This window comes from Saccopteryx bilineata, chromosome 2, assembly GCF_036850765.1.
Source record: "Saccopteryx bilineata isolate mSacBil1 chromosome 2, mSacBil1_pri_phased_curated, whole genome shotgun sequence".
Taxonomy (NCBI): Eukaryota; Metazoa; Chordata; class Mammalia; order Chiroptera; family Emballonuridae; genus Saccopteryx; species Saccopteryx bilineata.
Genome location: NC_089491.1, coordinates 348787663 through 348814589, shown reverse-complemented (window position 1 = coordinate 348814589; position 26927 = coordinate 348787663). Strand labels below are relative to the sequence as shown.

The following is a 26927-nucleotide window of genomic DNA, read 5'->3' as shown; positions in this document are numbered from 1 at the left end:
TCGGCAGGTTCCGGCACGAATGTGTTAAGTTTTTTCATTCTTGTGTTTATGAGAAACATGAGCCTGATGTGTCCTAGCAATTTCTTCAATGTTTGGGCATATATTTGAAAGGCAAACTCTCATTTCCTCATCAATACATTGAAGAATTCCTCTCTTTTTACTCTTGTGTTGAGGGTAGAAAATACTAATTCACATAAATAGGATGTTGAAAATTGTAGTAAAATGTTCAAAGCTTTTTTAGATATTGCCACATATTCTTCTTCAAGAGACAATTCCTTATGTTTAATCATTAATCCAAAACCCCCACCATACATATCATCTTAACTTTACACCAAAGGATAGAAGAAACTTGCCTCCAGTCTTTCCGGGGAACATGGGGGGTCTTGTAAACAATCCAGCACCACAGCTTAACAGCCTTTTGCAACCTAATCAGGCAAGTGAGGTGGGGGGTTGTACAGACTGTCAGCTTACAGCCAATTCCCCACATCTCTGTTCCCCAAAAATCTAAACTCTAAAAACCCTTTTGGTTTTTTGGTGCCCAACAGGCACATATTTCTCTGGAATACCATAGGGTGCACCTGGAAATCTTCTAGGGCACACCAGTGCACCCTGGCGCACACTTTGAGAACCACTGGGTCACAGTGAAGAGCCTCAGAAGGTTGGACTAGTTCAGTACTGAGACTAGAGAAAACCTCATTCTGCCTGTCTTTCCCATGTTGGGGAGTGGGAGTCAGGAACCAGAAAGCAGCCTCAGATGACATGTTAGAGAAAGGGAGGTACAGATGCCACCAGCCCAGCCAGATCTGGGGACCGGAGTAGGCCTTAACTCCTGGCTCAGCCTCATCCTCAGTGCAAGGACAGGCTCAGTGGAACTATAGTTACAGGTTGCAGAGGCCCTGGAGAGCAGGCAGGGTGATGTGACACCCCTCTCCTGAGCTCCAGCACCAGTTGGGTGGGGCAGTAGAACTATATCCCACCCAACTGCAACTGCGCCTCAGGCCAACCTCCCCATCTCTGAACCCCTGGTGGCCAGCTTGTCCCCAGCCTGCCAAAGCCTACAAGAGGAAGCTGGAACCAGTAAGGATCCTAGAGGCATTCCATTTGTGACCCCTGCTTCAGTGGCTGGCCCAGCTTACTCTGTCTAGTCTAGGGCTGTCCCTGCTGATAGCTGCAGAAATTACTTGGTGACTCCTCTGAGAGTCCTTGTCCAAACTTCTAGACCCATGGGGAACAAGCCAGCACTTGCTGCTTCCCAGAAGAGGGAAAGAAAAGGCTGGGACTTGGGAGTCCTTTTAAAGGAAATCTAATGTAGGCCTTGGACTAAAAGTGAATGGATCCAAACTCAGCAGCTCTCCTGGGGGTGGAGGGAGTGGGAGTGCTTCTAGGTGTTCTCCAACTGAAGGGTGACGGGGAAGAACCTAGGGAAAGTGGGCAGAATTTTTCTCAGGTTATATCTGTGGCCATCATGGTGCAAACCAGTCTGGAGAAGGCCAGCCATAAAATTCCCTAGTAGTATGGATGCCAGAAAAATAGTTCCTTTAGGTCAATGATTTTCAACCTTTTTTTTTCATGGCACAAACACACACTAATTACTAAGGTCAGTGCCCCTGATTAAATACAACCATTTTCATCTCATGGCACAAATAAATTAGTTACTAAGGAAGAAGAGGGTCAGGGCCCCTTTTTCTTTAGTAATTATGAGTGCGTGAGAAACAAAGGTTGAAAAATCACTGCTTTAGGTTAACGGACTTTCCCAATGTCATACAACCTGGAAGAGGTGGAGCCAAATTAAATTTGGGTCTTTCTGAAACCCAAGCCTGCCTTCCCTCCTTAGCCCAGTCCCTTGGGGATCCTCCGTGCTGCAGACAAGGGGGTGGCCACATGGAATCAAAGGGTGGATTGCCTCAGTGGAGAGGCAAGGGTTTGAGCTTCAGGGACGCCAGAGAGATAGTAGAGAGAGTGGCATCCGCCCAGGCCAGTCCTGAGCTTGGCCAGGCTTCTCCCCTGGCTTAGCAAGGATAACAGTGGGGGGAATATTAGCTACCCTTTGGGTTCACACCCCCTTCTCCAGTTGCCTCAGTAAGGACTGACCACATTTCTCTTACATTTTCCTACCGTTGTTGTCCAACTGCATTCTTTGTCTTGTGTTTTCCTTTCACAAGCTTTTGTCATAGGTGTGACCTGCCAGCAGAATCTAGGGACATTGTTCTGCTCCCCAGGGCACCCTCTGGTTGGAGAGGCCACCAAGCCCAGGAAAGAGGAGATTAATGTGAGAGGAACACTAAGCACTGGGAATAATGACACCAAAGCATGTATGGCAAAGGGTACCTAAGACTCAGGAAAGAAGTGACTTGCTTGGGGACATGTGGCTAGTGAATGGCAGACTGGAATTCCAACTCAACTCCAGCCCCCAGGCCTAGACTCACCACCCTGCCCCATGCTGGCACAAACACACACTAATTTACAGACAGGCATTCATTTACCAGCCAAAGCCAGCATGAGGTGCTTCTACCAGGATTCAGTTACACTTCAGAGTACTGCTTTTGTCCATACAGTGAAACTGAAGGTGTTCAGGCAGGGAGGGAGACTGTACTGTCCTCTTGGGCGAAGGAAAACACTTTGTGGCAATACCAATAAAACTGACCTGAGCAGCAATCAATCATGGATGGTGGGGACAGGGGTGGGCTGGAGAGGCAAGCAGGAACAGGAGTAAGGAGCAAAGGAGAAACCTGATATCCAAATGGCCAAGGAAGATGGGAAGCAGGGAGGGGACCAGCATTCCTGAACATCTTTGTCCAGGGGCCGTGCCATCACCCCTTTATATAGAACATTTCTTAATTTTCAGGACAAGGTAGGAATTGCTGCTCCATCTACAAATAGGAATTGTGAGCGCAGAGACAGCTTCAGGAACTCACCAAAGCTAGTAAGTGGGAGAGCTAGGATTCTAATTGGGGTCCCTCAGGCTCTAAAGTCTGCTTCTTCCACTAAACTGGTTTGATGGAGTCAGCAGACCCACTGTGCCCATATTGGTCTAAAAGTCAGTGTTTGACTGTTATCGATTCCACTATAGCAAATATGATCTTGGCAAAAATTCCCTGACCCAGGTCCTATGTAGAGTTCACTAAGTCCCCAGCCTCTACCCTGATGCCTGGCACATGCTAATAAATGGTTGGTCCACTGAGTTTTAGCAGGAATGGTGAGGAGGGTGTGAGCATAGAGCATACTGACCCTTCTTTGGATGTAGATGAGGGTCTGGGTGCTGGTGATGGATCCCTCTGAAAGACCCACCCTCACATGCAGACTGTGATCATGTTTCATTGACAACTGATCCTGCACAGGATCTTTAAGCAGTGGGGGACTGGGCTGGATTTGCCACAGGGAGAATTGCCCAGACGTGGCCCAGCTCTTTGCCCTGTGAGCTCAAGATCTAAGACAGATGGTGGCCACGGACGTGGGCCCAGACAGACAATCAGCAGAATACAGTGTGTACCCTGGCTGTCTAAGCAGGAAGTCTCATCCTAGACAGAACAGTGCATCAGAGGAGCAGACATCGGTCCCTGCGAGGGAAACACAGTTTCGTGCTCCTCAGCCCTTGAGTGCTTTCTCTGCTTGGACTGTGGCAAAAAAATGTGTCTGTTTTCCTCACTAAACAAAACTCTTCCAGGGATGCTACCTGGTTTGCTAATGTTTGCTTCCTTAACCACAAGGCTAGCAGTTGGTTGTTGAATTTTACCTGAGTAAACAAAGAAATGAGTATCTGTGTGCTGGGCACCCTGGACTGGTGCTGGCAAGTGGTGGACTTTCTGGACCCACGTCATTCATTGCTGATGTCTGGCATTTGACTTCTGCCTTGCTGTTGGAAGGAATGCCAAAACCTGCTTGGGCTAATGGGGCAGGGCCATCCAACCCTGTTCCAGAACTTGGGAGCCCTGCCTGCGTTCCCCTTCAGAGGAAAGGGGAAATATGGTGAGGACTGTGGCCAGCACAACCAGAGATAAGCGAGCTGATGGAAGCCTGGAAGTTGACTTTGAGAAGACACATCCTGTGTTTTGGCTGCTCAAGGCAGGGAAAAAAGACAACTTAGCTAAAGCTGGCAAATCTTCAAACCCCTTGTAGATAACAGGAGAAATGTGAGAAAGGGGGCCGAGGGGATGACCTTTGAGGCGGCCCCAGCATGGCCAGTAGCCTGCAGAACCCTGGGGTCCTAGGACAGGCCACACCCAGAAGGAGTGCCCCAAAGGGCTTCAGTGAAGCAGCAGTCCCCAGAAGGAAGGGACATGGCTCAGTCAGACCTGCCTAAGCTAGCTATGGAGTGCCATGGGTTTCTTTGGTCAAGCTGCTAACCATTTGTTAGGGCGAAATGCAGATAGTGGGACTCTTTTCCAGGGGACTCTAGGGTATTTCAATGGGTATCCACTCTGGGGCCCTGCATGCTTTGTACCCATACTTGCCAAGAATTTCAGCCCAGCAGAGAAGGGAAGAGCATTTCTGGCCCTACACTCTCACTACAGAGATGGGGAAAGACCCAAGGCAAAGTAGTAAAAAAAAAAGATGGAAAAAAAATGTTATTTCCAAAAATAGCACCAAGGTGGACAGTGCAGGAAACAATAAAATTTATATTAGTTTCATGGTGTTTTTATTTGATTACTCATGGTGGGAGGACATGAATCTTCTTTGCATTTAGGGTCTCTAAATGTCTCAGTATGGCTCTGAGCCCAGAGATCCTAAGCAACTTTTCCACTGTCACTCGGAATCAGAGGTAGAAGTGGGGCTCAACTCCAACATCCTGATTCCCACTCCAGTGCTCTGCGCTGCGGTGACCTGTTGCATAATACAAAATAACTGTGGATTGTCTTCCCTTTTATGAAATTTCCATTTGGTCCTTTGCAACCAGCCAGCTATCCAGTTGCTGGTGATGTCTGTCTTACGGGACATCCAGTGGACATATTTTCCCTAGCTTTCTGGATGCAGCCCCAACTAGCAAAACCACTACATCCCTCTGCGCCAGGGACGCTGACACAGAGGTCACGCAAATACTGAAACAAGACGTGCAAAGGTTTGCGCTCCACCCGTGGCACAGGAGCCCTGCCTCCCCCCCGCACCTCCCCATCTTCGTTCGGGTGGCGGAGCTCTGGGCCCCGCCCCTTCCCCACTAGACCGGAGGAGGGGGTCCTCCAGGAGAGAAGGTAACGGATGCTCGGCGGCTAGAGACGTCGGCAGAAAGAGGCGGGATAGAGGGCGCGCCAGCAGCCCGGGTGCGGCCGCCTGGGTCAGCCGCGAGCCCGAGCCCCCGCCCCCGCCCAGCAGGGCCTCGCAGTCCACATCCCGCCACTCCGCGAAGTTTGCGTAAAGTTTTGCAGTTGCTTCCCCGCCCGCGCCAGCCGGGGAGTTGTGACGCAGCGTCTGGGGCTCCGCGCCCGACCGTGAAGAGAGGGAAGCCGAAGCGGGGAGAGAGAGAGGGACACGGGAAGGAGAGAGCGCGAGGAGTCTTCCTCGACCCCGCGGATCCTCCTCTACCTCCCCTCTCTCCCCCCCATCTCAGCGCTCTCTCTACGGCCCCGACCCCCCTCCCGCCCGAGCCTCCCCCCACCCATACCCCTCCCACGCTGCCCGCTTTCCTTCCCCTCTGCCCCTCACACCCTCCTCCCGGGTTCTGCGCTCCTCCCTCCGCCCTCCCTCCGCCCGGCCTGCCTCCTTCCCTCCTCCTCTCCTCCTCTCCCCAGGAGGCATCACTTCGTTCCGACCCGGAGGAAGACGCGAGCCCCTCGCGGGCGGTCATCACAACCTAGCGCCCCGGTTGCCACAGCGCACAGCACCCGTGCGCCTTCGGTCCCCGCGTCCCGCGAGCGGCGCGCCACGGGCATGGGGCCCCGCCGACCGGCCCCCGCGCCCTGGCTTGGTCACCTGCTGCTCTGGGTCCTGTTTCTAGGGGGTCTGCACTTGGGCCGCCCCAACGCCCCCGGGGACGCCGCTGCCGCCGCTCTCCCGGGTAAGGTGCTGGCAACTTGGCCAACTTCGGGGGCCGGGCGCGGGGAACGCCGGGCAGCGGGCCTCTCTTCTCGACTTTTCCCTCCCTTTTTTTTTTTTCTCCCAGAAGCGTGTGTGCGTGCGTGTGCGTGTGCGTGTGCGTGTGCGTGTGTGTGTGTGTGTGTGTGTGTGTGTGTGTGAGTGACTGGGTTTTAAAAACCCGTCTCCGCTTTTCTGAAAGCTGGGAGGAGAGGGGGAGGAGCGCGCCTGGAGGTGGGGGAGGATCTGAGTGGAACCAGATGTGGCGGGCGACGGGGGGAGGGGAGCCCGGGGGTCTAGAGCAGCCTCGGAGGAAGAGGGCGGGCTCCGGGAGGACCCCCGAGCCGGCCTTCCCGGACCACCCGGCATCGGCCCTGCCCTCGGCCTCGGGACCTGCGGGGCGTGCCCGCAGGAACTGGAGGCTCCATCCAGTGACGCCAGGCAGGTCTTTTTGCTTCTCCCAGGACTGATGCATTGCGATTGTTTTGAATGATTCGTAAGGGCTTGTGTGCCTTCCTGCAGTCTCAGGGTGTTTACAATTTTCTTTTCTGCACTTGGTGTTAAAGGGCAGTTTGTGGCATGCGGCATCCTCGTTGCTTGAACGGAGTTCTGTGGGCCAGTTTTGTGCCACCAGGATGCAGCAACGGTCTGGACAGCGAGAGAGGGGCGCGCGCGCGGGGAGGGGGGGGGGGTTGTGTGTGTGTGTGTGTTGTGTGGGCGGATCTGACCAAACTGGCACCCCTCCAGAGTAGACAGATCTTGGGCGGCCAAAGAGCTGCTAAAGATGCAAAAACCCAAGCAACAAAAAACAAAAACCTTAAGCAGTAACTTCTCTTTCTGCTGCTCTTTCTAAATGGTGGCAATGAAGTATGGGGACAAACAGAACCCTCTCCAAGAGAATAAGAGCTAAAGGGGCAGATCCATTTCCTGGGGGGCTTGCATGAGTCACAGCTGGGATTGCCAGGGAGTGCAGTCATTACAGCCCCAGTGCTGGGCCCAGCTCCGTCTTGCCTTTTTTTTTTTTTTTAAATTTGGGGATGGGGTGAGTGAGAGGGGACAGTCAGTGCAGTGTTTGCAATTTTGTGCAAAGTCCAGACAGCCCCATGGCCATTGCTTGCCGAATTGGTCTGCTGGCCAGGTGTGACTTTTGCTTCCAAAACACGTATGTATCTGCTTGCTTTGTGCCAATGGGAGAAGTGGAGGCCAGGTTGACCCTATTCACACCAAACCGAGCCCCCCTGCTGAATTTCAGACCCACCTGGAATTGAATGTGCACCAACACAAACCAGGCAGGAACTCCCCCTCCCACTGCAGTTCACCCTGCCCCCTGTACTCCTGCTTGTATCTTGCTGCTCTGTGAAGGAACCCAGAAGACAGGCAGGGTAGGAGGGATGGAGGAGGACGGCCATTCCAGAGACCCAGAACACAGTTTAAAGCCAGGCCCCTGGGAGAGTCATGGCCAGAGTGCTGACTGCCCCCCCACCCCCATTGGAGCTTTAGACAAAAGGAGCTGTAAGTGCCTAGTGAGAGGCCCTGTCAGGGAGGTCTCCTGGAGAGCCGCTTTTGCCTCCCAGTCTCCTCCTGGTCCCTGCTCTCCCTTGGGCTGTGTCCCTGCACTTGTAGTGCTGCTTAGCATTGGCACTGTATCAATCACCTCCCCCAGGTTCACAGCCCCCACCAAGGAAGCTTAGGCCTGAGGTGGGGTGGCCTGGTCTCCATGGCGGCAGTTGAGGAAGAGGAGGGTGAAGTTGTGAGTCCTCTCCTGCACATAACTGTTCCCTCTGTCCAGAATGCTCCTCCTTGAGGCCAAATTCCTTCCTCATCCAAATGGCTCTAGGAAATGCTTGTGGGAGCCAGGATTTGGCTTGGCAGGCCACTACTGCTGGGGTGAAACTCGCCCTAGGGACACGGGTGCCAGTGGGTGGCTTCCTATGGGATGAGAGTTTGGAGCACCGCAGCGCCCCTTGGGGCAGCAGGGTGGCGGAGCCTTCGTGGTGTGGGCTGGCAGAACCCATCTTTTCCCTACCTTCATGGGATGTCCCCCAAAGCGTGTGGCCCGAGACCTCTTTGTTAATTTGTTAAATGACTGCATTTTTGAGTAGCGTTCACTGTGCAGTGCTGAGCCAAATACTTGAGGAGGAGGGAAGAGGTACCGAAGAGGGTGAGATGATTCCTTGGTGAAAAGGAAGTGTTGGAGAACAAAACGTGACACATTTAACAGGGTGGGGAGGTTGGATTCCATTGGTGAGGCATCTGCTCAAGGCCAGGAGCCATGCTAAGAGCTTTACATGCTATTTTTTTTGTTTTTCATTCTGATAATAACCCAAGGAAGTAGGAATTGTTAGGCCCATTTTGCAGATAAGAAATGGAGGTGAAAAGGGGTTTAATTATTTACTTTGGATCACAGGACTAGTAAGTAAAAATCTAGGGCTACGGGCCGTGGCCGGTTGGCTCAGCAGTAGAGCGTCGGCCTGGCGTGCGGGGGACCCGGGTTCGATTTCTGGCCAGGGCACATAGGAGAAGCGCCCATTTGCTTCTCCGCCGCGCTTTCCTCTCTGTCTCTCTCTTCCCCTCCCACAGCCGAGGCTCCATTGGAGCAGAGATGGCCTGGGTGCTGGGGATGGCTCCTTGGCCTCTGCCCCAGGCGCTAGAGTGGCTTTGGTTGAGGCAGAGCGACGCCCTGGAAGGGCAGAGCATCGCCCCTGGTGGGCAGAGCATCGCTCCCTGGTGGGCAGAGCGTCGCCCCCTGGTGGGCGTGCCAGGTGGATCCCGGTCGGGCGCATGCGGGAGTCTGTCTGACTGTCTCTCCCCGTTTCCAACTTCAGAAAAATACAAAGTGGGGCTACGGATACTTAATGTCTAGAGGCTGGAGAAACTGGGGCAAAGGGTTAGCAAGGCTCTCTGGAGGGAGGCTGGGTGGGACCAGGCTTTGCAGAAGCAGGGAGGGAAGCAGGGAGAGAGGCTGGGTGGGACCAGGCTTTGCAGAAGCTGGGAGGGAAGCAGGGAGAGAGGCTGGGTGGGACCAGGCTTTGCAGAAGCAGGGAGAGAAGCAGAGAGGGAGGCACCAGGAAGGTCATCGGAGCTGTTCTGGGAGTTATGTGGTCACCTGCTGGGTTGGGGTCCAGAGTTTGAGTAGGGCAGGGATGTAAAACTCCAGTGAAAGAAACCAAAACTGGGGGGCGACTTGCCAGCAGGTGGCTGGGGACCCTGGAGAACCCCTGCAGGTTTCTGAGCAGAGGAATGACCGTTCAGATTGGAAAGAGTTGCTGGGAGCCTCAGAGATGCAGCCTGAGAAGTGAGGAGACCTGAGAAATCTTCCTGTGGGGACAGACTCCTGCTGTCTAAAGGACAGGGAGGGAGGCATTCCATTTGAAAGGCATCAGGTACTTGCTGCTCCTGTCAGAGTCAGCCAGATGAATCACCCGTAGTCTTCCATGTTCCATTCTCACCTTCTCTGAGCTGCCACGGTGAGGTGAGGGTGGTGCTACCTGAGCTGTGGTTGGTGCTGGGATCCTCCCCCTGGGTTCACCTAGGCAAGGTGAGGGTGCAGGCAGGGGAGCAGGAGGCCTGGGTCTTGGCCCCTATTTGTTCACGCTAGAGAACCTCGGCTTTCTGATGCTTACATGGTACAGTGACTTGGGCTGATAAGATCATTTCAGAAGTACCTTGAAATTCTCAGAAGGGTATTCATTTGGATTCACCACAAATATAAGCATTAAACAGGAGCCCTGCTGCCCCTGTGGTGGAGTGCCATGAAGCAGAGCAGTGGCTGATGCCCGGGATGCCCGGCGCCTGTGCAGGAGCTGTGCTCAGTGCTTACCTGCACAGTTCTTCCAGCCTCACCGCCCCGGGGGTGTCGTCACCCACTGCACACACTGCAGTAGGTTACAGATGTGAAGTCATTTGCTCAAGACCAGCACCACCACCACACACTTAAAAGTGGTAAAAGCAGGATTCTAACCCAGGTGTGGCTGCTGAGCCTGAACATTTCAGTGCCAGACCATGCTATCTCCATTAAATTAGGCACTGCAAGGGTTTATGCTAGGAGAGACTGGATAATTCTCCTTTATGGGTTTCCCCTCCATAGTCCTAAGCCCTCTCGTGTGTCCTCCTGAGGGGAGCTCCAGGCAGAGGGTGGAGTGGGCAACCCTCTGTTACACTCCAGCTGTCTGGGCACATCTTTCTCCCAGTCCAGTGGACCCAAGAGTCAGGGAGCGAGCCTTGCCAAGTGTCCTCAAGGTAGCCAAGGTGCCACCCTGAGGAAGAACAGATAAGAGAGTGACTGATGGGGCCTGATGGAGGAAGGGCCAGCCCCAGCCCCGCACGCCAGCTTCCCTGAGGGCAGGGACGCAGGTTCTTCTCTCAGTCCGTGGATGCTTACCAAGCCTGTGCAGGGCTGAGATCAGGGATGACCGGCCTGTTCTTTGGAGTCCACCTCGCCCTGCACCTCCAGTGGAGGTCCCTGCACTTGGAGGGCCTGGGCATTGCTGACAGGAAGCGTCTCTTTCGGTTTAGTCCTTCATGAGATGGCGAGGGGCCACTTTCTCGTGTTTGGATCCTATAAATCTGGGTGGGGTAGGCCATTGGTGTGGTGACACAGCTCTTGGAACTCACCCTGGGCACTGCACATCGCTGTTACTCCTCAGGGCTTGTGTCAGTCAATTGGGCAACTGGATGAAGCCATCTGTGGCCCTGGGGACCATCCAGCCCCTTAGGGAACAGGTTGGGTTCCCCTAAACTTGACCTTGGACTCATGTGGAACTCCAGTGGATAGATAGTTCCTTTTCTGCCCTTCTTTCTCTTCTTTTGACCTCTCTGTTCCCTCTCCCTAGCCCTTTGACTATGTAGACCCCTTCCACCCTGCTTGCGTGGGCCAACGGTCTCTGCCTCAGACCTGCCTCTCCCCTTTTTCAGTTCCTCTCACTGCATTCTGCCCCACGGCTGTGGTTGCGCTGCTAGAAGAGGACTATGAAATGTCAGCTTCTTCCCAAGTCCCCCGCCCCGCCCCGCCTCGCCACGCCTTCCCCGTTATCCTTAGCACGCACTGTTCCATCCTCCCTGAACCTTCGCTGCCACCCACCTCCAGGCCTCGGCACGCGCGCCCGTACCTCTGCCTGGGATGCCCTTCCTCTCTTACTGCCTTGCTGCACATGTCCCTTCCTTCCAGACTCAAGAGAAGGACATGCAGGGGTCCTGGTCACTGCCTCTTGAGCTCAACTGAGCCGAGGAGTGACAGGCACCCAGATGTCACACACAAGGATAAACCCCAGAACGGAGGTGGGGGGTCTCTTTTATCTCTCTCCAGGATCCCCTGTAAGAGGACATAGTGAGGGACTCTGGTGGGCTTGAGTTCCTCTAGGGAACAATGGAAAGCCAGTTTCCCAGCCTTCCCGCCATCCTCAGTGAGTGTTGGGAAGGGGAAGTGGGTGCCAGGCTTCCCATTGTAGACTGAGGTAGGAGCGTTCACGCTGACTCTCAGTGCTCTGGAAATGTAAATTGGGACAGGATCAGGGGGAATATAATTAATGCCATAATTAATCCAGCATGACCTTGGGCAGAGGCTCCAGTTTCTTCACTTGTAAAATGGGAAAAAAATAAATTACTAAACAAATAACCCCTCGTGTGGCATTGTCAGACATCCACAAAAATGAGATAATATATGAATGAGATGCATAGTCTGGTACTCAGCTTCTTGGAAAATAAGATTAAATTATTGCTCTTAGGAAGAGAAGACATGAGTATCAAGGGACCTAAATATGAAAAGTACGGTTTTCAACATCCAAATACTAATTACAGCCACATTTTTTCTTAAAGTAGGTTTAAACTCTCTATACTTCTTGGTGACACTTTGCTAATGACTCTTAAGTGCTTAAAAAGTAGCCATCCTTTTTCTAAAGTAAATTAAATCTTGATGGAAAAAAAAACCCTCCTCAATTGTTCTTATTCCTCAAGTCTCTCAATTTTGCCGCCGTTCCTGTTTGCTCATTTTCATCGTGAAGATTCTTGGCTCGCCTGCACTTAGGAAAACTGAGGGCTTTCCTGGGCTCTGGACTTTCAGTGTGAAAACCCAGACCGTCCCAGGCAAACCAGGACGGTGGTCACCCTACACCCGTACTTCCTGACCACCAGTCACTCCCGCCTATTTTCTAAGGCTTCCCAATCCTCGTTGTGATTAGGCTCCTCCCTAGTTACTAAATTCAGTGACCCTCCTCAGGCCTCACCTTGCAGCATAGGTGCTGTTGATAGCCTCAGTTTTAATAACGCATGCTCAGCAGAAAACAGACCATTTAGAAGTAAATTGTAAAAAAATTGAAATCCCCCCTCTCCCTTCAACCCACACCTAGCAGTAACCCCTATGAATATAGTTCATGGATTAATCTTCCATTTTTTATGCATATACACACATGTAAATACCCCTTTAACACACAGAGAACCATATTTTATACTGTATAATACAAATGATGTTTAAATATTTATATTTATTGAATTTAGCAACAGAGGAAGGGGGACAGACAGACAGACAGGAACATTGATCTGTTCCTGTATGTGCCATGACCAGGGATTGAACCAGCAACCTCTGAACATCCAGGCGATGCTTTTCTAACCAACCAAGCTATCCTACCAGGGCATGATTTTCATTTTATAATCTCGGAGATTTTTCCATGACAGGCTGTAGAGCTGCCACATATTTGGTGCTCAGTGTTCTGTGCTAAGGAGAGTATACTTACTGTCTTTAACAACAAAAAATCTGCTTCCCTATGGCTGGACACTTTGTGAAGATTCTCTCTTCCTCTAGCCTTTCTGATGATGCAGGTTGCATCCGTGGTCTCTGCCTCTGTCTTCCCTCTGTCCTCAGTCCCAAGGCCACACAGCTGCCACATTTGTGGTTCTTACAGGCAGCTTTAATCATCAACAGAACCAAGTCTGGAATTTCTGAGTTGAGAATTTGAAGCCTTTCATAGCCAGGTGTCTGCCCTTTCTCTCCTAGCCCTTGTGCAAGTTGACCTGAACTGCTGGCGCCCCCAGATCCCAGAGTTCCAGCCAGCAGAGCTTCTGCCCCTGCTCTTCTCTCCCCCAGGAGCGCCAGTCACCCGGCCTGTCTCTGAGTCCCAGCTGTCACCTGAGGCATTCGGGTTGCCCTCATCTGGAAGAAGCCTTTCTTTCCAGAGCTCCTCTTGCATTTCATCTGTCACCCCCACCCAACCCCGCTGGAGCGGCTTTCTCTCTTCTACACGGGTCCTAACACAGTGCCTTGGACATACTGTAGTATATATGATATTTACTTAGTGGCATTTAGTAAATACTTATTTTTTTAAATTTTTATTTATTGATTTTAGAGAGGAAAGGAGAGAGAGAAACCAATTTGTTGTTCCACTTATTTATGCATTTATTGGTTGATTCTTGTATGTGCTCTGACTGGGAATCGAACCTACAACCTTGGCGAATTGAGACAGTACTCTAACCAACTGAGCTACTTGACCAGGGCCAGTAAATATTTATTGAAACAAACAAACAAAAAAGAACAGATAAATGTTCCAAAGAGCTCACTCCTGGTCTTACTGAGATATAATTAACATATAATATTAGTCTCAGGTATATAATAATAATTAGATACATAGTATGAAATGATTGCTACAAGTTAACAGCCATCACCTCACATAATTAGCAAATATTATTTTCTTGTGATGAGAATTTTTATTTGTAGTAGAAAGGCAAAGAGCAGAATTACCCTTTCAGAGTTTTAGATGATGTCACAATCATAAAAAACATGGCACTGAATAAACAGAAAAAAGTCCAATGGACTGAAATAGGTTCCAATGGACTTCAGCTGTTAGAAGATGTTAATGTGAGACACACCAGAAAAAACAGCTAATGGGGAAAGAAGTCTTTACTTTTATATGTTATTGGACAACTGGATTATAATTTAAATTTTTAATTTCAGTTTACAGCTGATCACATTTGAGGAAACTCAGATGGTAAGTTTTCACATAGAAAGTACAAAGATCACTAGATGTTAAAGAAATAACTTTTTTAAGCACATAATTAAACTATTAAAAACAAAACCTAATTTTGGCAGAGCCATGAGGACACCAATATGTGTGACTGGGGCACTGTAAATTGGTTCAGTCTTTCAGACTATGTCAGAAACCAGATATGTAAGACTTCATGGCCTTTGACTTCATAATTCCACTTTTGGGAATTCATAAGGCATTAGTCCCAAAGAGAAAAAAAGTTCATAGAAGTACTGTTTGTGGTTGCAAAACAAATTGGAAACCGTCCTTTTTTATTTTTTTAATTTATTCATTTTAGAGAGTTGAGAGAGAGAGAAGGGGACGGGGGAGCAGGAAGCATCAACTCCCATATGTGCCTTGATAGACAAGCTCAGCGTTTCACACCAGTGACCTGTGTTCCCGGTCAGCACTTTATCCACTGCGCCACCACAGGTCAGCTGGAAACCATCTAAATGTCTGACACTGAATATAGCTAAACAAACTAAGATACCTGAAAATGACAATGTGTGCAGCTAATGTAAATGACAAATACAATCTTATAAAATAATATGCACACACCAGTATCAAGTGAAGATGCATGCCTGATCACTGATACTCATTTATTCATTCATTCAGATAAATTTAACAAATTATGTATGCCATATGCCACTATATATATTATGTCATATATTATTTAATGTGATAATACCTTTTTTTCCCTTTAAACATGTATCTGTAATTTAGAGTGTAAGGGGAAGCATTCTCTCTGTCCATCCACATGATTTGAGCAACCCTTCCCAACTACCTCATAGCTGGGCCAAGCCTGCCATTCATGGTTCCACAGAACCACCCAGAGCCTCTAGGGAGGGCAGGCCTTTCCCAGGCTTCAGCTTGGTTTCTGACTGCTTGAGTAAACTTGAGTGCAGAGTTGACAACTCCAGGGTCTCGCCAGAGACCCTGATTGCAGTTTTCTGGGCAGCTTCCTGCCTGCCCCTCTCGTGGTCTTTTTAATTTTTACTTTATTTTTATTTTGACAGACAGAGAAAGTCAGAGAGAGGGACAGATAGGGACAGACAGGAAAGGAGAGAGATGAAAAGCATCTATTCTTTGTTGCAGCATCTTAGTTGTTCGTTGATTGCTTCTTTTTTTTTTTTTTTTTACAGGGACAGAGAGAGAGTCAGAGAGAGGGATATAGACAGGGACAGACAGACAGGAATGGAGAGAGATGAGAAGCATCAATCATCAGTTTCTTGTTGCGACACCTTCGTTGTTCATTGATTGCTTTCTCATATGTGCCTTGACTGCGGGCCTTCAGCAGACCGAGTGACCCCTTGCTCAAGCCAGCAACCTTGGGTCCAAGCTGATGAGCTTTTTTTGCTCAAGCCAGATGAGCTCGCGCTCAAGCTGGTGACCTTGGGGTCTCGAACCTGGGTCTTCTGCATCCCAGTCCAATGCTCTATCCACTGTGCCACTGCCTGGTCAGGCGATTGCTTCTTTATTGAGTGCTTTCTCATATGTGCCTTGACCCAGGGGTACAGCAGAGCAAGTGACCCCTTGCTCAAGCCACCGACCTTGGGCTCAAGTCAGCAACCATAGGAGGTCATGTCTATGATCCCAAGCTCTAGCCAGAGACCCTGTGCTCAAGCTGGTGAGCCTGCACTCAAGCTGGCGACCTCGGGGTTTCGAACCTGGGTCCTCTGCATCCTAGTCCGACGCTCTATCCGCTGTGCCACCGCCTGGTCAGGTTTCTTGCACGCCTTTGTTACAAGGGTCAGTCTTAGAGCAGGGGCTCACTAGTTCGGGACTCTTTCCATTAACAGCCTCCCAAATGGAAGCCTCTTTATTTTGCACTGATTAGCTGAGTGGTTACAGGAGAAGCAACACAGAGAGGATGGAAACATAATACAAGTTTGCATGTAGAGAACAACAGGATAGAAAATTCTATGAGCACTGACTGAATGGCAGTCCATAAGGATGAGATTAGAGTGCAAATCAGAGAAACACCAGGGCCCTGCCCAGTTGGCTCAGTGGCAGAGCATCAACCTGGTGTGTGGATGTCCTGGGTTCAATTCCCGGTCAGGGCACACAGGAGAAGCAACTGTCTGCTTCTCCACCCTTCTCCCCTTCTCTCTCTCCTTGTCTCTTCCTCTCCTGCAGCCAAGGCTCGATTGGTTTGAGCACATCGGCCTCAGGCACTAAAATTAGCTTGGTTGCCAGTATAGCCCGAGGTGGGCTAGATAGGGGTTGCTTGGTTGGGGCACTTGTGAGAGTTTATCTCTTTATTTCTCCTCCTCTCAACTTGGAAAAGGGGGGGAGGAGGTTAGACCCATCCTGAGACAGGTTAGTTTTACCCTACCGATGATGTGTTGCCATGGTAATATTGCTCAGTACAAGAGGAACCTCAGGTTCAGACATTTGGTGTATGTGCTTGGCTAAGGAGCCAGTGGGGGAAGCTACCATCTGTGGGATTATGACTGAATGCCTCTAAGTCAGAATCCCACCTGGATGGAACAATAAGGCAGCGCCATGAAGCTTTGGTGAGGTCAGTCCCCTGCCAGCCGCCGTGTGCCCCCCCCCATCCTGCCGCGCTTTGGGACTGGGTTCTGGTGCGGAGAGCCCCTTGCCCCAGGAAATGAGGTGCAGCCAGAAAGGGGGCTGCCCCCTCGCCTGTCACACACCACACGTTCATGGGGAACCTGGTTCTAAACCATCTGTAGAAGACCTGCTTCCAGGTTGGGTTTCCTACATAGCACGCTGCAGTCTATTGAAAGTCATCCCTGGACACAAGGTTTTGTTAAAAAAAAAAAAAAGAAAGAAAGAAAAAGAAAATAAAAAGCACTAGTGGTGGAGGATAGGCTTTCTTGGAAGACCTCCTGTGTATTAAGAACTTTGTCCATGTAACATTATACAGCACATGAGAACTGGAGCTCACGTGACTGTGTACTGAGCACATTACATCGGCCAGGGTCAGTATTAGGCAATTCTACGTAGGCTGTAATTTTAATGCTCACATTCCTCCATTTCACAGATAAAGAAATTGAGCCAAAGAGGCTGAGATCCAGGATCACATATCTAGTGAGTGGCATTTTTCCAACTGCATTTGCTCACTCCATGTGTCCCATTTTGGTAATTTTCACAATACTTCAAACTGTTATTGTTAATCTGTTGGGGTGACCTGTCTTCAGTGATCTTTAATGTTACTATTGTAATTGTTTCGGGCCACGACAAACCTCACCCATATAGGAAGGAGAACTTAACCAGTAAAGGTTGTGTTCTGACTGGTCCACCCACCAGCTGTTTCTCTTTCTCCTTGAGTCTCCCTTTCCCTAAGACACAAGGATATTGGTATCAGGCCAGTTAATACCCCTATAATGACCTAAGTGTTCAAGTGAAAGGAAGAGTCACAGGTCAGGCCATTGTCCTCTTATTTTAAGACATTGCAGGCTCCAGCCAGGTAGTGCAGTTGGTTAGAGCATTATGCTGATACACCAAAGTTTTTGGTTTGATCCCTGGTCAGGGAACATAAAAGAATCAACCAATGAATACGTAAGGAAGTGGAACAACAAATTGATGTTCCCCCCTCTTCCAAAAACTCAATAAATAAAAGAATTTTTTAAAAAAGAAATTGCCGCCTGACCTGCAGTGGTGCAGTGGATAAAGCATCAACCTGGAATGCTGAGGTCCCCGGTTCGAAACCCTGGGCTTCCTTGGTCAAGGCATATACAGGAGTTGATGCTTCCTACTCCTCCCCTTCTCTCTCTCTCGTTCTCTCTATTCTCTCTCTAAAAATGAATAAATTAAAAAAATAAATAAATTGCCACAGCCACCCTAACCTTCAGCAAACACCATCCCAATCAGTCAGCAACAATTAACAAAAACAAAAAGGATTATGACTCACAGAAGACTCAGGTGATGGCTAGCTATTTTTTAGCAATAAAGTATTTTTTAATTAAGGTATGTACAAGTACATTGTTTTTTAGACTCAATGCTGTTGCATACTTAATAGACTATAGCAGTGGTTCTCAACCTTTCTAATGCTGTGACCCCCGCAATACAGTTCCTCATGTTGCGGTGAACCCAAACCAAAAAATAATTTTGGTGGCTACTTCATAATTTTGCTACAGTTATGATTCGGGATGTAAATACCTGATAGGCATTATGTATTTTCTGATGGCTTTAGGCGCGACCCCGCTGGGGTCGCAACCCACAGGCTGAGAACCGCTCGATAGTGTAAACATAATTTATATGCATTGGGAAATCAGAAATGCCTGACTCACTTTATTGCAGAGGTCTGGAACTGAAGTCACAGTATCTCTGAGGAATGCCTGTACTATCTACTTATGTGCTTCTCCTCTGTCTCCCTCTCTGTGCCCCCCACCCCCCTCCACCTAATCTCTATTTTGTGTTTATCCATCCCTTGCTTTTAAAAATTTTGATTTTCACCTGACGGGTACGGGCTTCAGCACAGGATCATGAATATGATCCCAAGGTCGTTGGCTTGAGCAAGGGGTCACTGTCTCGGCTGCCTGCCCTGCCCCATCAAGGCATGAACGGGAAGCAATCATTGAACAACTAAAATGCCACAACTATGAGTTGATGCTTCTCATCTCTCTCCCTCACCCCCCCCCAGTAAAATAATTTTTTTTTTGGTATTTTTCTGAAATGAGAAGCAAGTAGAGACAGACTCCCACATGTGCCCCACTGGGATCCACCCAGCATGCCCAGTAGGGGGTGATGCTCTGCCCCTCTGGGGCATTGCTCCATTGCAACCAGAGCCATTCTAGTGCCTGAGGCAGAGGCCATGGAGCCATCCTCAGCACCCAGGCCAACCCTGCTGCAATGGAGCCTTGGCTGGGGGAGGAGAAGAGATAGAGAGAAAGGAGAGGGGGAAGAGTGAAGCAGACAGGTGCTTCTCCTATGTGCCCTGGCCGGGAATTGAACCCGAGACTTCCACACACTGGGCCAATGCTGTACTGCTGAGCTAACCAGCCAGGGCCAGAAATTTTTAATTTTTGGAGTATAATATAAATACAGGAAAGTGAACATGTCCATCTAACCAACACTCAGATTCAGCAAATAAGAACATTACTAGTATTCTAAATGCTCTTGAATGTTTTCTATAGTCTTACTAGACATGGATATTCCTTCCTTGTGAACCATCTCTTTATATCTTTGACACTCTCTCTTCAGGTCTTAGTACCTTAAAGTAATCAGGGTCTCTATATTTTTCTTATTGGCTTATATGAGTTCCTTCCATATTTGTTACAAATATCTTTACCTTATTTGTTGTTCATTTAAAATTTTTATTTGGGAAGTATATTTTTTATCCCTTATTTACAAAGCCCTTTGGGGTCAGACTGGTCTCTCTCCTCCTGGAAGGCTAGTGTTTATCCCCGACACACCGTCAACTTCTCTGTCTGACTAGCCCTCCTTTCTTCCCTAGGCCCTCAGCAGCATATCTGAACTGGTGGGAGCTTCAGTTAGTGAACTTGAATGAGGCTGCAAAAAGACACTGTTACATGTGTATTTTTTTCAGGATGCATCAAGATCAAGTCGGATTTATTCTTGGGAGGCAAGGCTGGTACAATATTTACAAATCAATCAGTGTGATTCATCACATAAACAAAAGGAAGGACAAAAACCACACGATAATTTCAATAGATGCAGAAAAAGCATTTGATACAATCCAGCACCCATTCATGATCAAAACTCTCAGCAAAGTGGGAATACAGAGAGCATACCTCAACATCATACTCAATGGGCAAAAATTAAAAGCAATCCCCTTAAGATCAGGAACAGGGCAGGGGTGCCCCCTTTCACCACTCTTATTCAACATAGTTATGGAAGTCCTAGCCACAGCAATCAGATAAGAAAAAGAAATAAAAGGCATCCAAATTGGAAAAGAAGAAGCAAAACTATCATTATTTGCAGATGATATGATATTGTATATAGAAAACCCCAAAGTCTCAGTCAAAAAACTACTGGACCTGATAAATTAATTCAGCAAGGTGGCAGGATATAAAATTAGTACTCAGAAATCAGAGGCATTTTTATACACTAACAATGAACTGTCAGAAAGAGAAATTAAGGAAGCAATCCCCTTCACCATTGCAACCAAAAAAATAAAGTACCTAGGAATAAATTTAACCGGGGAGATTAAAGACTTGTACTCAGAAAATTATAAAACATTGATGAAAGAAATCAGGGAAGACACAAACAAGTGGAAGCATATACTGTGCTCATGGTTAGGAAGAATAAACATCATTAAAATGTCTATATTACCCAAAGCAATTTATAAATTCAATGCATAACCGATTAAAATGCCAATGACTTACTTCAAAGTTATAGAACACATTCCAAAAATTTATATAGAACGAAAAGAGAACATAAATAGCCTCAGCAATCTTGAAAAGGAAGGATAAAGTGGGAGGTATCACACTTCCGGATATCAAGTTATACTACAAGGCCATTGTATTCAAAACAGCCTGGTACTGGCATAAGAACAGGCATATAGATCAATGGAACAGAACAGAGAACCCAGAAATAAACCCACACCTTTACGGACAACTGATATTTGACAAAGGAGGTAAGAGCATACAATGGAGTAAAGACAGCCTCTTCAACAAATGGTGTTGGGAAAATTGGACAGCTACCTGCAAAAAAATGAAACTAGACCACCAGCTTACACCATTCACAAAAATAAACTCAAAATGGATGAAAGACTTAAATGTAAGCCGTAAAACCATAAACATCTTAGAAGAAAACAGCTCTCTGACATCTCTCGCAGCAATATATTTGCCGATTTATCTCCACGGGCAAGTGAAATAAAAGACAGGATAAACAAATGGGACTATATCAAACTAAAAAGCTTTTAAAGCTTTTGATACAAATTCTCCTCCAAAAGGGCTTCCCATTAAGGCCCCTTCTCCCATGAGTTCACACTGTGTGGGCAGCTCCTGGTACACACTGGTGCTTAGTGATTGTTACGTGCAGTAAACGTGAATATTTTCTCTACTCAGCAGGTAAGGACACTGAGGCCTGAAGAAGTCAAATGACTGGTTTGAGAGCAGGAATATTCAAATGGAGCCTGTATCTAGAGCCTGAGCTCTCTTAACCAGGCTGTTGATTTTTAATTAATGTCAGAGAGGGAGAAGCAGTGGTGATTGTGGAAGCAGTTCTTCTTTTATGTGGTCCTGAAATGTATGGAACAAATTAGAAAAAGAGAGTGAAAGGGTGGAGAAAGAGAAGGAATTTGAGGAGAGCCACGCAGACATGCCTTTGTAGGTCACATCTATTGTGATGTTATAATGGTGTGGTGGTAGTGGGGTGTTGTATGTATGACCCTTTGTGGCTGTTCAGGACAGAGCAAGTTAAATTCAGCAAACACTGAGCCTTGAGTTAGGTTCTGTGGGAAATGCAGAGAGCTTTTGTTGTTTCAAAGATCATAAGATGCCCCATGTCTCCCTTCCCTTGGTTTTATTTACTCTAGAAACATTATAATAATATAATAGAAAGTTACATATAATTCCAACCTCCTGGCACAAGAAATGATTTCATGTTTCCCTTCTTTTCATTGTCCATCTGTTTTTAGAAGAGGGTATAATTTAGAGCAGTGGTCCCCAACCTTTTTTGGGCCATGGGCCAGTTTAATGTCAGAAAATATTTTCACAGACCAGCCTTTAGGGTGGGACGGATAAATGTATCATGTGACAGAGACAAGCGTCAAGAGTGAGTCTTAGACGGATGTAACAGAGGGAATCTGGTCATTTTTAAAAAATAAAACATCATTCAGACTTAAATGTAAATAAAACGGAAATAATGTAAGTTTTTTTATTCTTTTTCTGTGAACTGGTACCAAATGGCCCACGGACCGGTACCGGTCTGTAGCCTGGGGGTTGGGGACCACTGATTTAGAGGATGTTGAACCCTTGCCCATAGGACACAGGGCAGCTCACCTTTCCACCTCGCCTGGTCCAGCTCAGTTCAGCACACGTGAATTGAGCACCTGCTGTATGCCCTGCACTAGGGAGAGGAGTGGGAAAGACACAGCTCCTGCTCTCAAGGAAGCATTTAATGGGGGGCGAGGGGTGAGACCCTAAAAGGATCATGTCACAATATTCCTGTAGATCTCTCCCTGTCAATCTCACCAGGAGCATGTGAAGAGGCAGAGAGATTATTTTATTATTCAGTTTAGAAGTAAGAAAATATTTTGAGCCTGACCTGTGGTGGCGCAGTGGATAAAGCGTCGACCTGGAAATGCTGAGGTTGCCGGTTCGAAACCCTGGGCTTGCCTGGTCAAGGCACATATGGGAGTTGATGCTTCCAGCTCCTCCCCCCTTCTCTCTCTCTGTCTCTCCCTCTCCTCTCTAAAATGAATAATAAAAAAAAAATTAAAAAAGAAAATATTTTGAGTCCTCTAACTCAGGTTAGGATGGCAGAATCAGACCTGAATTCCTAGGCTAGATCTCGATTCTCAGCCCACACTCCCCACCCCTTTCCTCCCTCCCTTTCTTGGGGCCCCACTGCCCTGTGATGCTTGAGTCCCGTTGAGGGCCCCATGCAGCCTCCATCCTCCTCTTCCTGTCCCATTATCTGCCATGCCAAGTGGTGTGGGTATTATTACCCCACCTCTTTTTCACACTTTCCCTTCCATCTGAGTATTTTGTGACCTCATTTTCCCCTTGTGACTGCCCTTGGAATTTCTTTCTCTCTTTTTTTTTTTTTTTTTTGAGAGTCAGAGAGAGGGACAGACAGGAAGGGAGAGAGATGAGAAGTTTCAGTTCTTTGTTACAGCTCCTTAGTTGTTCAGTGATTGCTTTCTCATATGTGCCTTGACTGTGGGGCTACATCAGAGTGAGTGACCTCTTGCTCAAGCCAGCGACCTTGGGCTCAAGCCAGTGACCGTGGGCTTCAAGCCAGCAACCTTTAGGCTCGAGCCAGTGACCATGGGGTCATGTCTATGATGCTGCGCTCAAGCTGGTGAGCCTGTGTTCAAGCCAGCAACCTCGGGGTTTCGAACCTGGGTCCTCTGAGTCCCAGTTTGATGCTCTATCCACTGCACCACTGCCTAGTCAGGCTGGAATTTATTTCTATAGAACTAGAATGTGGTGAGAGAGCGGCATAGCCCAGGGTCCCCTGCCCTCCCAGAAATGCCCCATTTCCCTGCCACACTGTCCATGTCCTTTTTTCCTTGCATCTCCGTTCCAGGCTCACCTGAGAATGGTTCAGATGTTCAGAGGCCAGAAACAAATAATGCTTGCCCAGGACCAGGCACCCATGGGAATGGGAGGAGGACTCTGCATCTGGACTGTGGGTTTATTTTTCTTTGAATTCTTCTGAAGAGCAGCTTAAACACTTGAGTCCTTGGCCTTATTTCCTCTTGTAATTTTCTCTTCTCCAAATTGCAGTGTCTGCTAAGCCCAGTTTCCAGGCTCTCTGTTGTGAAACAGATTTTTAAGCTCAGAGTCCCAGTCACGACAGAGGGCCTTGCTTAAATATCAAAAATTAATGACTTTCTGTTATAGAGTGCTTTCCAGGTACAGAGCATCTTCAAGTGTTTTCTTGCTTAGTTTTCCAGAAACCCATGAGACAATTTTTTTTTTTTTGGACAGAGACAGAGAAGGACAGATAGGGACAGACAGACAGGAAGGTTGAGATGAGAAGCATCAATTCTTCATTGTGGCACCTTAGTTGTTCATTTACTGCTTTCTCATATGTGCCTTGATGGGGAGGGAGAGGCTACAGAAGAGCGAGTGACCCCTTGCCCAAGCCAGCAATCTTGGGCTCAACTCAGCGACTGGGGTCATATCTATATCCCATGTTCAAGCCAGTGACCCCGCGTTCAAGCCGGCAACCCCGCGCTCAAGCTGGTGAGCCCGCGTTCAAGCTTGCAACCTTGGGGTTTCAAACCCGAGTCTTCCACGTCCCAGTTCAATGCTCTATCCCAGGAGTCGGGAACCTATGGCTTGTGAGCCAGATGTGGCTCTTTTGATGGCTGCATCTGGCTCGCAGACAAATCTTTAATAATAATAATAAAATAACATTAAAAATATAAAACATTCTCGCCTGACCTGTGGTGGCGCAATGGATAACGCGTCGACCTGGAAATGCTGAGGTCGCCGGTTTGAAACCCTGGGCTTGCCTGGTCAAGGCACATATGGGAGTTGATGCTTCCAGCTTCTCCCCCTTTCTCTCTCTCTGTCTCTCTCTCTTTCCCTCGCTCTCTCCTCTCTAAAAATGAATAAAGAAAAAAAAAGATTTAAAAAAATATATAAAACATTCTCATGTATTACAATCCATTCATTTCCTACCACTCCTGTGGCGGGTGGCTGGAGCCAATCACAGCTGTCCTCTGGGACAACACCAAATTTTTATTGGATAATGCGTAATGTACAGGGGTCGTTGTATGGCTCTCACGGAATTACATTTTAAAATATGTGGTGTTCATGGCTCTCTCAGCCAAAAAGTTTCCCGACCCCTGCTCTATCCACTGCGCCACCATACGGTGAAGCAAGACAGGTCTTAATTAGTGTCTTCCCCGAAGTGAGGCTTGCAGAAGTGAGGCAGCCAGCCCAGGACCCCAAAAGGGGTCTGAACTTGAGTGGACCCAAATTCCGGAGCTATCCTCCACCATAGTGCCTCTGGAGGTGTGGCTATCTCCTCTTGGCCTGTCATAGAAGTCAGCAGGTTTTAATCATTAGCATGTAGTTTTAGGGAGCTCCTGAAAGTTCCCTAGCAAAAAAGATTCTGTTCAGTTAACCTTAAAGAGGGCCATGCTTTGCTTTTAGAACCAAACAAGTCATCTGTGAATGTCACCAAGTCAGAAAGAAGGTTGGGGAAGTGCTAGTGAGTAGAGTAAAAGCTAACTACAAAATATGTCATGCTTTCTCAGAATCATGTTGTGCTGTGTTTTAGACACAGCAGCATGTCACAGGACACTGGTAGCAGGGCAGTGGAGCCTGATTTAGAGAAACTGCCCCCCTTCAGTTTGAAATAGAGGGGAACAGATGGTGATGGAAGGAGACTTGACTTTGGGTGATGAACATATAAATGCAACATACAGATGATGTATTATAGAATTGTGCCCCTGAAACCTGTAATTTTATTAACCAGTGTCACCCCAATAAATTCAATAAACAATCTAATAGAAATAACGAAGCCCTGGCTGGTGGTACAGTGGATAGAGCGTTGTTCTGGAGTGCTGAGGTCACCAGTTTGAGCCCCAGTCGGAGCACATATGAGAAACAATCAGTGATACAACTAAGAGGAACAATGGGTTGTTGATGCTTTTCTCTCCCTCTCTTTTTCTCAAAAAAAGAAAGAAAGAAAGAAAAGGAAAAAGAAAAAATAATAATGATAAAAAAAGAAATATGCGTCGGCCTAGCGTGCAGAGGACCCGGGTTCGATTCCCAGCCAGGGCACACAGGAGAAGCGCCCATTTGCTTCTCCACCCCTCTGCCGCGCCTTCCTCTCTGTCTCTCTCTTCCCCTCCCGCAGCCAAGGCTCCATTGGAGCAAAGATGGCCCGGGCACTGGGGATGGCTCTGTGGCCTCTGCCTCAGGCGCTGGAGTGGCTCTGGTCGCAACATGGCAACGCCCAGGATGGGCAGAGCATCGCCCCATGGTGGGCGTGCCGGGTGGATCCCGGTCGGGCGCATGCGGGAGTCTGTCTGACTGTCTCTCCCTGTTTCCAGCTTCAGAAAAAAAAAAATGCAAAAAAAAAAGAAAGAAAGAAATATACACAGCCCTCTAGTCATTGTTAATAAAGACCAGGATACTGAAGAATGTTTCTCTATTCTGATAGAACAGTGTGCATGTATGATAATATATGGCCACTCTCATTTTACCTCAGAGTTGGGGTATGGGACACAAAAGGGATGGGTGGAGACTGTGGCAAGCTGGTGAACCCCCTCCTGGCTGGGCACCTCTACTCAGAAACTGTGACTGGCTCAGTGCTGTCAGGCCTCAATATTTCTGAGAGAATGAATGCCTGGCCTGTGGTGGCGCAGTGAATGGAGCACTGACCTGGAATACTGAAGTCCCTCATTTGAAACCCTGGGGTTGTCCAGTCAAGGCACATACGACAAGCAAGCAATGAACAACTAAATGAAGCAACTATGAGTTGATACGTCTCATTCTCTGTCCTCTCCTTTCTTTGTAAAATCAATAAATAGAATTTAAAAATATATATTTATAAGAGAAGCTGGAAATCCAGATTCTTATGTGAAATCTCTCCCGTTTTAAATATTGGCTCACTTTCTTTCACAAATTGTGAAGGCCAAATACAACTTGTCTGTGGGTTACAGGTTCAAGTACCTGGAACAATTGTTTGGAGCTCAGCTCTGGAACCGGTCTTCCTGGCCTCCCATCCAAGCTTTGCTCCTTATTAACAGTGTTATCAGGCTGTGTGAGCTCTCAGTTTTTAATATCTATTTCCTTATCTGCCAAATGGAATTTTACCTACTTCTGAGGGTCGCTGTGAGGATCAACTAGAGAATTAAAGAGAAAGCCTTGAAACCCAATGCCTGGAATCCTAGCAAGCACATGGTCAACTTTAGCCTGTGTCATGACAAACTAACCTGCCTCTTTCTGTAAGTGCAGGGTGACCATATATCTTTGTTTGCCTGGGAGAGTCCTGGTTCAGGCTTGTTGTACTGGTGTAATTATCACTGACTCCCATTTCATTCTAAATAGAAGACAATGAATTATATGGTTAATTATATAAGCAAATATTGGCATTATGCTCTTTAGGACATTAACAAGTTTTAGTCCTAAGGAACAGGTCATGTTTCCAATTGTCTGAGTATCCTTGGACCAGTACTTAACCCATGTTTCAGTGTCCACGTTGTAAAGGATTGACCACATAAATTCTAAGATCTCTCAGTTCATGTTCATTCTTTCATTCGACAAACATTTGCTGGATTCCAGACGA

The 26927-nt window shown here is 48.0% G+C and overlaps 1 protein-coding gene across 2 annotated transcripts in view; it reads left to right on the top strand.

Moving 5' to 3' along the window:
• Positions 1-5623: 5623 nt before the first annotated feature.
• Positions 5624-26927, top strand: part of MRC2 (mannose receptor C-type 2) — a 67611-nt gene continuing 46307 nt past the window's right edge. For both annotated transcript variants that reach the window (XM_066262675.1, XM_066262674.1), the window contains exon 1: positions 5624-5989. In XM_066262675.1, the coding sequence (XP_066118772.1) occupies positions 5863-5989 (127 nt within the window). In that variant the 5' untranslated portion in view covers positions 5624-5862. The remainder of the gene's footprint in view (positions 5990-26927) is intronic.